Here is a 16,446-nt window from a genome sequence, read left to right on the forward strand (position 1 = left end):
TAACAAACTAGGGTTTTCATTGGAAGGTGTCCCAAAAAGAAAAAGTCCTCTCTCTCCCCCTCTATCTGTATATATATTTGGTGTAAGTGTTTTCAAATCCCTAGAGAGACAACCAACGGATCCTACGGCTATGATCAACTGTGGGTACCACTTTCGCCCACTTTCGCCCACTCACTTGGTCTCCTGGGTCACAGCCCCCAAATCCTCACCCGTTGCCCTTCTCTCCAAATCCCTTTCCCACTATAAAATAAATAAAGGTGCTCTCATTATACAAAAAAAAAACCACTCCTTGATTCCCATTCCTGCTTGCTTACTCACTGCGCAGCCAACAAATCCATGAGTCTCTCGTCTCTAACCCTCGACCCCTCCCCTCTTCTCTCCCGCAGGAGAGGAATCTCCTATGGCGGTGGTAGTCGGAAGTGGGTTTCAGGCCCTTCTTCCTTGTTCTTGTCCAGGGATCTCTGTTGGTCGGGGAGGACGTCGGCGGCGGCCGTGTTGTCGGAGGAGGTGGCCTCCGACGGCGAGGTCGATAGAGTTGAATCGCTGAGCCAGGTCGCTGCTGTGCTCGGGTCGCAGTGGGGGGATGAGGGCAAGGGGAAGCTTGTGGATATCCTGGCGAAGCACTTCGATATCGTCGCTCGATGCCAGGTGATGCTTTTGCCTCTCTCTAGGTAATCTGATGAAAAAATTCTTGAAACTTGGTTGCTGAGTGAATCGGTTTTCTTGTTTTGTAGTGTTCTTAGGGTTCTTTGTGTCGAAATCTTAAATTGAAGTTGCTATGTTGTTTTCTATCCTTTTATGAAATCACTGTAGTTACTAAGAAGCTAGTTCTAGTTTCAAACTTGCAAGCTATTGTAATGTAATTGTAGGAGCTTCCTTTAGCCTTATTGAAAGTATCATGTTGTTCACATTAGGGTGGAGCAAATGCTGGACATACCATTTATAATTCCGAGGGGAAGAAATTTGCCCTTCATCTTGTTCCATCAGGCATCCTTAATGAGGAAGCACTTTGTGTAATTGGTAATGGAGTTGTGGTGCATCTTCCTGGCTTATTTAAAGAAATAGATGGTCTTGAGTCCAATGGAGTCTCTTGCAAAGGAAGAATACTGATTTCAGATCGTGCACATTTATTGTTTGACTTCCATCAAGTTGTAGATGGACTAAGAGAAGCAGAACTTGCAAATTCTCTTATCGGAACAACAAAAAGAGGAATTGGACCATGCTATTCGAGCAAGGTTATCCGAAATGGATTAAGAGTTTGTGATCTGAGGCACATGGATTCATTTGGTGAGAAGCTTGATATTTTATTAAGAGATGCAGCTATGCGGTTTCAGGGTTTTGAGTATAGTAATAGAGTTCTCGAAGACGAAATTGAGAAGTATAAAAGGTTTGCTGAGAGGTTAGAACCCTTTATTACAGATACAGTGCATTTCATGAATGACTCAGTATTACAGAAGAAGAAAATATTAGTTGAAGGTGGTCAAGCAACCATGTTGGATATTGATTTTGGAACATATCCATTTGTTACTTCGTCAAGTCCCTCAGCTGGTGGAATTTGCACTGGGCTTGGGATATCTCCAAGATGTTTGGGTGACCTTATCGGGGTGGTAAGTTAAATCACTCATTAAATTACCCTAACTGCTACTATTAGTGCATTTTTTTCCTTAAGATTCCTTATAACTGTATGCTTTCTCTCTACAGGTAAAAGCTTACACAACTAGAGTTGGATCGGGTCCTTTCCCAACTGAAATCCTGGGTGATGCTGGTGACCTCCTTAGGGTTGCTGGAATGGAATTTGGGACAACTACAGGTCGTCCAAGGCGTTGTGGCTGGCTCGATATAGTTGCACTAAAATATTGCTGTCAGATTAATGGATTTTCCTCTCTGAATCTAACCAAGCTTGATGTCCTATCGGGACTTTCAGAAGTCAATTTAGGTGTTTCTTATTGGTTAGGTGATGGTAAAAAAGTTGAATCATTCCCTGCAGATCTTGAAGTCTTGAAGCAAATACAGGTAAGTTTATGACAACTTGGTCTTTTGTTGACCTAATTAGTTCTTTTGGGATGTCTGTTGTTTCTAGTTTTTGATCTAACCAAAGTGGAGCATCAATTTTCTATTTGAAATGGATGATCTAGTTTTTAGCAAGAATATTATGGGTCGTTGCTATGTGGTGGCACAATCAAGCTTCTGGTTTGAAAAATTCATTCTAGGTTCTCTATTTGGTTTTATCTAATTTAGCTTCAGTACTTACAAGCATCAACCTAGCATCAACCTGAAACGGGAACTCATTTTGATTGTCCCATGCATTTTCATTTGTCAAGATTTAACCAAGTTAATAAATCTTACTCAAGATTAAGATAACTCAGGATTAATCTTCTCTTTGTAAACTGTCATTAGCCAATCATACTAGAGAATGTTGTATGGAATATATAAATATCGTAGGAGATCGGATCTATCACACACTTGCTTATTATAATGAAAAATGTGGAATATTAAAGAGCAAATAAGCAATCTCAAACACAAGCAATTTTATATGGAAAAACCCTTAAACCCAGGGTTAAAAATTTTGAATCTTTTTAGGATTGAACCAATCACTAAATAATTATAGCAGTTACAATATGGATTTATAGATCGTTTATCGATAACCATGACTATATCTAAAAGGTTTTGCTCCTTTGAACCCACAAAGCACTATTTTTTATGATCGTTTTCAACCTTGGATTGTTTTTTTTTTTTTTTTTTTTTTTGTCTCATTGACCATCGAGTTGAAGTTTTTCAAGATCTATAGAAAATTGGATAGGTAGAAACCCTTTTTAGCACGTAGTCACGGAGCCTCCCAAAGCCGTGATGGTGATCTCCAATAGCCTTCAAAAGATGTGCAAAAGGAGGCTTTAGTTACATAAAAGCTCCCTTAAATATCTCTGCCAAATTAAGTCTTAATTACCTTGAAAGATTGCCTATGAACTCATCTAAAAACCAGATTCTGAATGCCTATAGTTAAAATTTTGTTTTTCCCCAATTTTCGTTCACTGATTGGTTTGAACCATTGTACATCACATCAAAGAGTCTTGATTTGGTTTGAACCACTTTAAAAGTGGTTGAAACCATTGGTTCAAAACTACCAAAACTTTGTCTTCTTTTTGCAAACCAACACCATCGATCAAAATTCTTGAGTTCAAAATTAATATTCCACTTTAATATATTTTTATCTAAACCCTCGTAATTAGTACTAAAGCTCATATATAAAATCTAGATACAGTACATGATAAAATTCTGTTTGAAGCACAATTTGCTAATTTCATGAGTAGAAATAAATCCATATCTACGTCATTTTTCAACCAATACATTTTAGAAAATGTACAAAACTTTTTTAATTCTAAGAATGCAATAAGAATTATCCATCCAAATTTTAAGAAATTTATATCATCAGTTTGAATCTTCAATATCACAAATCAGTCATAGATCAAAAGATTTAATGTTTCAATTCACATATCATTTTCCAAATGATTTTGGTTGATGCATTCAAGAAATTCAAATTGACTTATAAAAAAGTCAAAGATATTATAAAGTCAATGTAACTAAATGTACAAATGTTTTACATCAACATATCATATAATAAGTGGTTTGATCACATAGAATTGTCAAAAAGAACAACCGATTGTACTGTTTTGTTAGATTCTCTCTAGTAAAGCAACAAAACATGAGGTAATTTTTAGGCATAACAAACATCAAAAGGTGACACTAAACTAAAGTCAAATTGAACTTAATTCATATTCACCCCTTTCAATTCAAAACAACAATTTTTATTTTCATTTGTTTTTTTTTCAACCAACACTCTAGTACAATTTGAGGGAGATATAATGACCGGTTTAGATAAGCTTATTGGTTTGTTTCTTATTCCGTTTTGATAACCTCAGGACTATATTTTATTTTCATAAATAAGGTCTTATAGCTTGAATCTTAGGCATGCAATGAATTGAATGAATTAATCTTTTTCTATCTCTTTGCAGCTTTCCCACTCACCGCGCCAATTTTTTTTCTCGCTATGCGCATCACCAACTATAACCCACATTCCATCATCATCCATATTAACCCTAGCCTAATCCATCTATTATCTACCATATCCAAACCTTAGAATATCCACCACCTAGGCAAGCTTTTCCATGACCTTTCCTTGTGTCGAAACATCATCCTACAACCTCCTACAACCTTTAGAAGTCTCACCTAAAGCCTTATCTGCAACAACCTTCAAGATCAGCCCCATTGTGTTCACCACCCTCCCTCAGTGCATACACTATAAACCCGATGCAGACAGCTTACAGGAACTTGCAAGCAGCTCACGACCGGTCTGAGCTTAGTGCGCACCCATTAGAGTCAGTGTGCACCGCATCTAGATGGAAGCCAAATAATCACTAATTGCTGTCTAAGGCCAATTCAGTTGTGATCCTTTACAGGGTTGCAGATACAAGCTGTTTTTGAGTTAGATGAACTTCCAATATAACCTAGTCCATACTTGTTTTTGCCCATGCTTGAGCACGAAGTATTTCATATTGTTTTTTTTCCTTTTTCTTTCTTTCTTTTAGCTATGCAACTTCTTTTAATAGACACTTGCGTTTCTTATTTTTCATCTTAAACTTTCTCTTTAGTTCATCTAGCCTTGACTAATAGTTTATGCTCTTCCTTATTATTGTCTTTAAGTTCTCTTTTAGATTCATCACCTTTCAACTTGGTCAAGAGCTTTATATTCATCTTCTTCTGAGTCTGAACCGTTTGAGTCTTGTTGACCTATGCAAATAATCGTTTTAGAAGGTTTAGTAGATGAAATAGAAGCCGCACAAGCTACAAAATTTTGTTCTTTGGGTTTAGGATTCTTATTATCAAAATCATCAATATCACTCTAAGTGGCTTGCAATGTCTTACTATTCTTATTACGATTTGCATCCCTAGCCATGTGATCCTAACTATGACATTCATAACATTAGATTATTTTCCCACGATATTTACACATCGGCTTGTTGCTTGAGCCACTTTTGCAACTTTCAAAAAACTTCTTGATCATTTTCTTAAGACTCAGGATCAATATTATTATTCTCATTGGACTTTGAAAAACCATGTATTCTAACTTTCCAATATAGATCATTGCATTCATCCAGTAAGAGATGTTTTACTATAAATTGCCTTTCGCTCAAAAAGTTCATCCTCTAAAAGATCTCATTCTAAAGTAAGAGACATGTTGTGATACCAATTGAAAAAATATAAACTCCTTAGAAGATTGGATCTATTGCACTTGTTTATTATAATAAAAAAGTATGGAATATTAAAGAGCAAATAAGTAATCTCCAAACGCAATCAATTTTACGTAGAAAATTCTCTAAACCCACGATGGAAGACCATGAATTCTTTCCAAGATCAAACCAATCATTTAGTAACTGTAGCAATTACAAGATGGACTTGTAGACTGCTTGTCGACACCCATGACTATAATTGCAAGGTCTTCCTCGCTTGAACCCGTGATGTATTGCTTTTTGTGATCAGTTCTCAACTTTAGTGATCCTCGAGGTTGATGCTTTGGTCTCATTAACTCTCAAGACGAAGTCTTTAAAGATTTGAAGAAAATATGATAGATTGTTATGGAACCAGATTTGGATCGATCTAAACGTAAGAAAATTACGAAAATTTAGGTGTTGGTAGCCTCTTGAGTTAGATATAATAGCTCTGGTTTCACCTAAATCGGAGGTCGGGATGAAAAAATATAAATAAAAGAGTGGAGAAGGGTTAGAATGGAGTAAAATAGTAAATCTCCGATATTGTGGCGGTCGTAAGAGAGTGATGGATAGTCGTGGGATGGTGGTGGTTGGTCGTATGAGTAGATGGCTCGTAGAGGTAGATGGTGACTAAGGTTTTAAAGGTGGAAATAGGGTTTCTAACTTAGATCTACTCCTACGAAAAATAGATGGCTACGATTGAAGTAATGTAAGGTAAATAAACTTAACTTAGCTTAATTTAATATTCATTCTATGCATAAACAATTAGGGTTGCACTCCACATATTTAATCTTAGATCGATTTTTATTATGATTTACTTTATTAGCTTTTCTAATTCAATTAGGACTCTACTTTAAGGCAACTAGAACTCTTGCCTTAAGGGCTTTATTAACTTAATTGGATTTGCCTTTGGGGTTTACTTAAGTATGAATTGATTAAAAGATAAATAGACTCAACTAAATCGACTCGACTAACTTAACTCACGTGGTCGGATTGTGACACAGATAGAAACCCTATTCAGTATATTTTGTTTGGGTGCCTCCCAAACCCGTGATGGTGATGTCAAATACCTCCAAAAATGTCAAATCCCCTTAAATACCTCTACCAAATAAAGTCTTAATTGCCCTAAAAGATTGTCTATGAACTCATTTGAAAATTGAGATTGCATTTGAATGCCGATTCAATTTCTATTTTTCTCGATTTTTGTTCCTTGATTGGTTAGAACTAAATTTTGGACACTTGTATATCAAAAAGTCTCGAATGTTTTGGTTTGGACCACTTTTAAAGTAATTAGAACCATTCTATCAAGGCTACCAAAACTTTATGTCTTTGTTTTGCAAACTAATGCCTTTGATTTTAAAATCAATCTTCCACTTCAATATTTTTTATTATCTCATAACTTGTATTAAAACTTATGCATAAAATCTAGACACGATACATAAATGAAAGTCTGTTTGAATCACAATTTGCTAATTAGACGAGTACAAATACAACCTTACATAAGCTGCTCTTGACTTTTCTTCTTTAGTAATTGACTTTTGAGAAAAAGGGATCAAATGAATCATTTAGCCTTGTCCAAGGAGGATTTTAACTTTAGGCAAGTTGCCTATAATGCTTTTATTAAATGCTGAGCTTCAAATTTTCTTTTTGAAAATTATTGCTACATAATGAAAATGAACTATTTATGCTCTATAGGAAGGTATAGAAATCTTATTCCAGCCTAAATGTTGTTCTTGTGATTTAGGTCAACTACGAGGTGCTTCCTGGGTGGCAGACTGACATTTCATGCATTCGTAATTATAAAGATCTTCCACAAGCTGCTCGTCATTATGTTGAGAGGATAGAAGAGCTTGTTGGTGTTCCAATTCATTACATTGGTGTTGGACCTGGCCGCGATGCTCTCATATATAAATAATTGGAGCTGGAGAGGAAACTTGTATTCTCTATTTAAAAACAAAATTTCAGTTTGATTCAGCAAAGCAATTCAAGCTCTACATGTAACATGATACCTAGTTCTAATCTATTTGACACCATTGTAATAATTTTGACAACTAAAGATTGTTTTTGCAGATGAAATTTTGGTATTTAGTAATTCTGTGGTTTTTCTATTTTGGTCGTTTGAAGCTTTTCGTTAGCATGATTGAACATCTCTTTGCAAGTCTAACAACGCATTTCTTAAGAGAAGAATGAGAAAAAATTTAAAGAGGAGATGCTACTGGACAGCTTCCAGCAATTGGCACTAAGCAAGAACTTCAGTGTAGATAATGTGAATTTGCCTCTTCGAAATCAAATTTTTTCCATCTTTTTGAAAACTACTTCAGTTGTTTCAGTTGGCCTAGTGTTAATGGCTCTCCTGGACATTTGATTCTGAGCGGTAAGCCAGTAGGATTTGGATCGCGTTTGACTTATTCTGCTTAAAGTTTGGAACGAATGCAGTTTCTACTTTGTGTTTTGGCTTTTCTTTCAAGCAATTGGAGTGTCTTTATTCTATTTTGTTATACTTTTTGGTTGGATTCTTTTATGGTAGCATTTTGATAAGATATCTCCTTAGATTAAGGTTCGATCTCTTCTGATTCTTAGATTTGGACTGATTTTGACACGGAATTTTGTAAATAGATTCTGAAAACGTGGAATTTGGATATGTTGTAGCCCCCAAAAAGAGCTTTTCAACAAATCTAGTTTCAGGTGAATCGGATGTGGGGATCTCGAGATATCGTCCGATTAGTGGACGAACGTCAGGAGGTTTGATTAGAATCCGTGAATGGAGGCACAAGATCCTAGGATGATGGTGGTTGGTGGTGGACTGGCATTAATGGGGTGGCACCAGTGAAAAGTGGTGGTGGAAGGGTTAGGGTTGATGGAAGGGTTAGGGCAAGTGTTGGATAGATTGGAAGAAGGGGGAGGAGTGGGCCGCCCTTAAAGGTCCAGGGTGATTGGCCGGTCAAGGGAGGTTAGAAGCGGTGTCGTCGGAGATCGAGAGAACGGGAGCGAAGAAGATAAAAGAGGCAAGGCAAAACTCAACTCTTCAATAATAATCTCTGGTTGCCATCCATATCCTTTTAGAGGCTAACCAAACAACTCAAAATTAACCTTAAACAATACATTTTCGCTGACCGCGTTCGAACGCATCGAGTTCACTCTTTTCTGGATTTGCGAACGTGATGCAGGCATTCGAACGCATAATCGAACGTGCTTGCTTCCCACTTCTCTGGATTTGCGAACGGAATGCAGGTGTTGACAGTGCGTTTGAACGGGGCGTTCGAATGCACAATGCACACTCTCACAACCCGTTCATAACCGTGTTCACAACCACGTTCGAACACACTCCACCCGCGTTCGAACGCGATTTACAAAAAACTTATTTTCTTGGAAATTAAACATTCAAACAAGAAACAAAGACACTCCTAAAGTCAATCTATGCTCAAGACGACATCGGTGAAGTCCGAATCGTATCAATCCATCACGCTTCCGCAACATTGTCCTCGAGGTTTGAAGTTTGGGAAGCGATCTTTGAACTCTGACTCAAGCTCCTTCATGGTATGATTTTCTGCATTGGTTCCCCCACATATCTAAAAATAGAGGAAATGTTGGTGCTGAAAAAGAGGCAAGCTCACATGTGTCTAGTTGGTGCGAAATCGGCCGCTTGATTCTCGATCCCCTTTTTGTAGACTAATTCGTAGTCATACCCAAGGAGTTTCGTGACCCACCGTTGTTGGGCTGGGGTGTGCACACGTTGCTCCATGAAGTAGGGTAAGCTACACTGGTCTGTGCAGATAGTAAATTGTTGGCCAATTAAGTAGGGTTGTCATTTGGTGACGGCGTGTAGAATCGCTAGCATTTCGCGCTCATAAGTGGATAGCTATCGCGACTGATTTGATAATGCTTTGCTCATATATGCCACGGGTTTGCCCTCTTGTATTAAAACTACTCCAATGCTCTCACCCGAAGCGTCGCATTCCACCACAAAGGGCTTGCTGAAATCCGGTAGTGCTAGAACCGGAGCGATAGACATAGCTTTCTTCAAGGCTTTGAAGGCCTCCGTCGCTTTGCCCGTCCATTGAAACCCACGATGAAAGACCATGAATTGCCGGTAGTACCCCGTCAACCCAAGGAATCCCCTCAATTCCCGCTGATTAGTAGGAATTGGCCTGTCCACCATATTCTTGATCTTGCTTGGATCGGCTTCCACTTCTTTTGCTGAGATTATATGCTCCAAGTACTCCACTCGTGGCTCTTCCCAAAGACACTTGCTCATCTTAACTTTTAACTGGTTTTGTCACAAGATATTTAATACCTCCCGACACATGCCATAAGTGCTCGCTCCAATTCCTGCTATACACTAGAATATCGTCAAAAAGACGAGCATGTACTGACGCAAGAGCGGGCGAAAAAGGTCATTCATCAGCCCTTGGAAGGTGGCCGGTGAATTGGTGAGCCCAAACGGCATGACTCGGAACTCATAGTGGCCATCGTGAGTTTGGAACTCCGTTTTGTGCACATCTTCTGGGTTGACGCGGATTTGATGGTACCCCGCTCTTAAGTCAAGTTTGCTGAAGTAAGCCGACCTTGTGAGTTCATCCAGCAACTCCTCGATCATCGGTATTGGATACCGGTCCTTAACGATAATTGCATTCAAGGCTCGATAGTCGACGCAAAACCGCCAACTCTCGTCTTTCTTCCGAACCAGCAGCACCGGCAATGAGTAGGCACTTCTACTCGGTTGAATAATCCCTTGCTCGAGCATTTCCACCACCAATTTACTGATCTCTTCCTTCTAGATATGCGGGTACCGATAGGGCTGGACATTTGCTGGTTCAGCCCCTGGAATGATCTGGATGCAATGGTCGTGCCGACGAGCCGGCGGTAGTCCTCGGGGTTCCTCGAAGAGATCCTAGAACTCTTGCAGTAGCTCTTGCATGTCAGCGGCTATTTTCCTTGGTGGTGGATGTTCTGGTTCAGCAATAGCCATTTGCAATAGTAGAGCTCGGTCCCCTACACAAGGAAAGCCCACAAGTGGTTGCAATGTCGGTCCCCTTCCGTGGGTTTCGACTCGAGCCCAATCTTCCTAAGGAGCCTCTTGTCAATGAAGTTGTGGGTGGACCCGGTGTCAATTAAGATTCTCACTATGGTTTTCTTGACTACACCGTTCACCCGCAAGGTCTTTGGCGTAGCTGTCCCCGAATAGGTGTGGAGGGAGATTTCGGCTATCATGTCCTCCACGGGTTGCTCCTCAGCTTCTTCTCCTTGATGTCCAACCACACCTTCATTTTCAGCTGCAAACTCATCCTCAGCCTCCTCTAATCCGTCGATTAGCATCACCGATCCCATTGGTTTAGCGCAGCGATGCTCGGGTACAAACTTCTCATCACAATGGAAGCATAGGCCTTTGGCTCTTTGTTCCTCCACTTGAGCAGGTGTGAGTGCTCATCCCAGATCTCTAGGTGCGTACTTCATATCTTGGGATGGCTTCAAGGGTGCTCGAGGAGGCACCATCACAGCAGCGGTTCTTGATACTCCAATAATATTTTCCACCGCTATGGTTGGTTGAGCTTGATTGCGACTCCCTTGGCTCGTCCAACTCTGTTTCAAGTGTAACTTCATGGCCCTGTGTTTGTCTTTCATAAGCACCGCATCTTCGAAGGCCTCCTTTAAAGTTTTAGGCCTTAAAGCCCTCACATCGGCTTGGATGTCTCCCTACAGCTCGGAGATGAAGGTGCTACGAAGTTGCTAATCCGTCCATGGTGGATGATATCGGCTACTTATCCTCTCAAATTCTTCTTGGTATGCCCCAACCGTGGTCTTTTGCATCATCTTTGAGAGGAGAGCATCAAAGTCTTCATACCCCGATGCTCCCAATCGCCATGTGATATCAGCATAAAATTCAGCTCAAGTTTCGATGGCCTCATTGGCATTGGCTGCTCAAAACCAATGAAATACCGCATCCTCAAGGTGGAAGCTCGCAAGCATCACGTTGTATTCTTTTGCTGTACCTTAGTATGCGAAGAATTGCTCCGCCCTATATATCTAATCGATCGAATCACCACATTTGAACTTGGAGAATTCGAGACGGATGACTTGTTCACGGATGCCGTTGTCTCGTTCCGGATCATAATCAATACCTTGTCTAACCAGAGGAGGATGCACCATGAAGGGTTGATGATCCCTCCTTCGGTTTTGATTAACTCGCCGTGGTTCCGGATCGTATTGACCCGCCCACGGATCTTGATCTCCAAGGTGGTCTCCATAGTGGTTCGCTCATCAGATGGGTTCACCTGCAACTGGGCCTGGTGTAACCATCCTTGCTTGCCTCTGCCCATAGGGTGGTGGCAGCAGTGGCTCTTGTGGTTGCAAATTCTGAACCGGCGGCGGTGGGTTTATGGAAGTGGACTCGCATCATGTAGTTGATGGTGCGTTCCCATTCGCCATGGCTTCTCTTGTCGCTCATAACTCCCGGATCATCTCCATCATCATCTGGTTGTTGATGGCCATTTGCTCGGAAAGAGACCCCAACACGGCTTGAACACTAGGTTCTTCCGTATTCTGATTAGATCGGGTGGTTCCGCGAGTGGAAGTCCTCGCAACCGTTTCCCCCTCCTCTATTGGGAGAATCTCTTCTTTATCATCTCGCTATGCAGCCATGGCTCTAGTGATCATCATAGAAAGCGCTTGTCCGAGGAATAGTGGCTCTGATACCAGCTTGATACGATCTCCCTTTAGGCTAAGTAAGGTTCGATCTCTTCCAATTCTTAGATCTAGACTGATTTTGGTACGGAACTTTGTAAATAGATACCGAAATATACCTCCGTTGGATCGATGTGGAATTTGGATATATTGTAGCCCCAAAAAAGTGCTTTCCAACAAATCTAGTTTTAGGCGAATCGGATGTGGGCATCTCGAGATATCATCCGATTAGTGGACGAACATCAGGGGGTTTGATCAGGATTCGTGGATGGAGGCACAAGATCCTAAGATGATGGTGGTTGGTGGTGGACCGGCGTTAATGGGCTGGTACCGGTGAAAAGTGGTGGTGGAAGGATTAGGGTTGATGGAAGGGTTAGGGCAAGTGTTGGATAGATTGGAAAAAGGGGAAGGAGAGGGCTGCCCTTAAGTGTCTAGGGTGATTGGCCGGTCAAGGGAGGTTAGAAGCGGCGTCGTCGGAGATTGAGAGAACGGGAGCGAAGAAGACGAAAGAGGCAAGGTAAAACTCAATTCTTCAATAATAATCTCTGGTTGCCATCCCATCCCTCCTAGAGGCTAACAAAACAACTCAAAATTAACCCTAGACAATACATTTTCGTCGACCGCGTTCGAACGCACCGAGTTCGCTCTTCTCTAGATTTGCGAACGCGATGCAGGAGTTCGAACGCGCCTGTTTTCCACTTCTCTAGATTTGCGAACGCGATGCAGACATTCACAATGCGTTCGAATGGGGCGTTCGAACGCACAATGCACACTGTCACAACCCGTTCACAATCGCGTTCGAACGTACTCCACCCGCGTTTGAACGCGACTTACAGAAAACTTATCTTCTTAGAAATTAAACACTGAAACAAGAAACAAAGACACTCCTAAAGTGAATCCATGCTCGAGACGACACCGGTGAATTCCAAATCGTATCACATTTTACCCCCTATGTTGGAGCCAAAATTAAACGTTTCTCTTGAATTTTTATTTGTGACACTTTAACTTTATAGTTTAACATATATGAAATTGTCTAACATCGGTTAGTTCTAATATAAAATGCCCTTTTAATTTATAATAATAAGTTAAAAAAATTTCTTTTCTGTTGTGAAAATAGATCAATTCTTTTACTTTTCTTCCACCCCAAATTTCACTGATTACTAAATTTTTGAGACTGCAAACCTCTCAGAAAGAGAAGGTACAAAAGCAAACGTATCACAAACTTTGAGAACTGTAAAAGGAAACCACACTCATTGTTACCATTAGACATAAAATCTCACATGGTTAAAAATGCTTTTGGTGTATGTGCGAACTCATATTCGAATCCCAGCAGTGTTGATTTAATTAGGATATTATTAAGTTCACACTTTTCTTTAAAAAAAAAAGTGTTTTTTTCTATAGTACCAAACAGATTGACGTATGTCATTATTGGATTCAGGAGATACTGGAAAAGCAATGGTAGAATGTTACGGAGATTTTTATAAATCACAATCTATCTAATATAATGACCAAGACTCTTATATGTTAAACCAAAAACTTTATAGCCACTTGGTGTATATGGAAGCTTGGTATGTGTTTGATACTTCAATACGAATCAAGAACACCAAAAAGGTGGTAAATAATAACAGATTAATTTCTTCACTAAAAATCTGTGACAAATGGCCTTAGATAAATACTTTAGGAGGAAGATCCAATCCATACTATTAAGCAAACTAATCCCCATTGAATGAAGTTTTCCAAGAGGCACTGTAGGGTTGGGTCAATTTTGGTCAGCTTCAAGCTAACATGAACATCAACCTTTTATTAAATAGGCATAAACGAATTATCAAATGACATAGTCTATTTGGGTTTCTATAAGTTATTCTGCTTATAAATAAATTTATTCACCTGATAAACAAGTTTACCTTTTTTGTATTATAACCAAATTTGTTTATTCATGTTATAAATGTGATAAATGGACTATTCAGGTTATAATTAGACTATGTGTTATAAATGGGTTATACTTAAATAGGTTGAGATAATAAACATGACCTTGACCCATCTAATAATATAGTTAGCAAGTCGATTATTTATAATCTGAACTTGATTATATTAAAATCAAATTTGTTTAAAGTCTTCAAGTTATTTGGTTAGCTAAATATTGCCAGCCGTCCAAACAGACCCATATAGAAAGGTGATCTTCCCATGTGGCATCCTTCCGAGGCAATATAGTCCATTGACCATATTTCTGATATATCATGTGTTACGAATTGGCCTAATTCGATCCGCAACGGTTCTGAAACTTAGACCCTAGCTTAATAGTCCTCCAATGGCTAGGTGGATGCTAGGGTTAGTTCTTAGTGTAAAGGAAGAGAAGTTGTTATGGAAGAGAGGGGATAGAGGCTGGAAGAAACCGACCAAAGACTTGGGCGGTGGAAGAAGGGAGGTGGGAGAGGGCGCCAATGGCTAGAGACAAGAGAGAAGAAGATAAAACTAAAGCTAATTCCAATAACAAGATGATATTTCAATTAAGGTTTCCTCCACATATATATAGAGGCTCACCTTAAGAACTCCTAAATTAATAGAAAAGCACTCCAAACAACCCTAACAATTCCTAACTAAACTCACACTTTCGCCGCAGTGCATTCGAACGTGCTCGATTACGTTCGAACGTGGAATTTCCGTTCTCTATTTATGCGAACGTGATGCAGGCGTTCAAACCACCCCGTTCAAATACGGATCTTGCGTTCGAATGCACCTTGGCAAAAAATTGATTTTATTGCTTCTACTTACTCAACTAGATAAATAGGCTCATTCCCATGAACTCAATGTCATGCGTGGAGCCAATATGGATCAAATCGTATCACTCCACCATGCTTCCGTGCACCTTGCCCTTAAGGTGTCAGCTCAGGGTAACGATCCATGAAATCAGCTTTAGGCATCCATGTCGCCTCATCCACTAGGCGTCCTTGCCACTCCACCAAAATCTCACTCATCCACTCGTCCTGAACTTGAGTACGTCGACGAGCTAGGATCTAAACTGGAGTAAGGGTACTTGGTTCGGATTTAGACTCTTCGACTTTCGTCATCGATGATTCGGGTGGAACACCTCCGATGGGCTCGGTAGGAGGAACTCGAGCCTTGAGATTTGAGACGTGAAATACTGAGTGTATCCGCGCCTCCTTCGGTAAGTCTAGGCGATAGGCTACAGGCTCAATCCTCTCAATCACTTGGTATGGTCCATAAAATTTTGGAGCTAACTTTTGATTGAGAATTGGTCTAATCGAGCTTTGCCGATTTGGTTGGAGCTTGATGAAGACCCAATCCCCAATCGAAAAGGACCTTTCTTGGTGCCTCTGGTTGTAGACTTGCTTCATCCTATTTTGGGCAGCCGCTAAGTGTATTTTGAGTCTCCTCAACACCTAATCACGATCTCGCAAAACTGCATCTACCTCGGTTTGCTCAATTTGGGTTGATGGCAAGTATGTCTACAAGGTAGAAGGTGGCTATTCATAGACGACCTCAAACAGAGTCATGCAAATGGCCAAATGAAAATCTGTATTGTATGACTATTCCGCCCATGGCAAATAAGATAAACACTATCGTGGTCGCTCGCACCTCAAATATTGCTCTAAGCAACGATTCAACACTTTGGATTGCCTGTCCGTTTGAGGATGATAGGCTAATCTCATTCGGAAGGTAGTCCCTTGGAGTGCAAAGAATTCCTGCCAAAATTGACTCACAAATATAAGATCACGATCTAAAATAATTGATTTTGGCATACCATGCATCTTGGCCACGTCGGGCACATAGACCTCCACCACCCTTTTCGCCATGTAAGGATGTGCTAAAGTTGAAAAATGCGCACACTTGCTAAGGCAATCTACCACTACTAATATAACTGAATGTCCCTTGACCTTAGCTAGACTATCAATGAAATCCAATGCGACATCCTCCTAAACCTTCATCGAAATGGAAAGCAGTTGAAGCAATCCAGCAGGTTTTGCTGACTCCGTCTTTGCCCTTTGGCACACTTCATAAGCCTTGTACATCCTTCTTCATCCTAGCCCATATGCAACTCTGACTCAACCTTTTGTAGGTGCGTAACACTGATACGATCTCGCCTCTGGCTATGGAGCTCTGATATCAAGCTTGATACGATCTCCTCTTAAGCTAAGGTCGATTTCTTCCAATTTCCTGATCTGAACTAGATCTGGCATGGAACTTTAAAATAAGATCCCAAAATATACTGCCGTCGGATTGACGTGAAATTTTGAGATGTTGTAGCCCCAGAAAAGAGCTTTCCAACAAATCTAGTTTCAGGCAAATCAGATGTGGGGATCTGGGAATATCATCTAATTAATGGACAAAGGTCAGGTTGGTCTGTTTTGGATCCGTGGATGGAGGTATGTGATCCTAGGTAATGATGGTTGAAGGTGGACCGGCGTTAATGGGGTGACACCGGTGAAAAGTGGTGGTGGAAGGGTTACGGTTGATGGAAGGGTTAGGGTAAGTGTTGGAT

At 40.3% G+C, this 16,446-nt stretch overlaps 1 protein-coding gene across 1 annotated transcript; it reads left to right on the top strand.

Annotated features, from left to right (window-relative positions):
- The first annotated feature begins 254 nt into the window (after nucleotides 1-254).
- LOC140774087 (adenylosuccinate synthetase, chloroplastic) lies at nucleotides 255-7,356 on the top strand. Its single transcript, XM_073116937.1, has 4 exons — nucleotides 255-648; nucleotides 915-1,607; nucleotides 1,702-2,013; nucleotides 7,009-7,356. Exons 1-4 carry the CDS (start codon nucleotides 337-339, stop codon nucleotides 7,177-7,179), a joined length of 1,488 nt encoding a protein of 495 aa, XP_072973038.1. The 5' UTR covers nucleotides 255-336; the 3' UTR covers nucleotides 7,180-7,356.
- The last annotated feature ends 9,090 nt before the right edge of the window (nucleotides 7,357-16,446 follow it).

The sequence above is a fragment of the Typha angustifolia genome, chromosome 13 (genome assembly GCF_048772165.1).
Source record: "Typha angustifolia cultivar Huaian chromosome 13, ASM4877216v1, whole genome shotgun sequence".
Taxonomy (NCBI): Eukaryota; Viridiplantae; Streptophyta; class Magnoliopsida; order Poales; family Typhaceae; genus Typha; species Typha angustifolia.

Bases quoted from the DNA above. Each gene is read 5' to 3' on its own strand.
- LOC140774087 (XM_073116937.1), top strand. From the start codon at position 337: ATGAGTCTCTCGTCTCTAACCCTCGACCCCTCCCCTCTTCTCTCCCGC. The intron at 649-914 runs GTGATGCTTTTG...TGTTCACATTAG, and splicing joins ATATCGTCGCTCGATGCCAG to GGTGGAGCAAATGCTGGACA. The intron at 1,608-1,701 runs GTAAGTTAAATC...TTCTCTCTACAG, and splicing joins TGGGTGACCTTATCGGGGTG to GTAAAAGCTTACACAACTAG.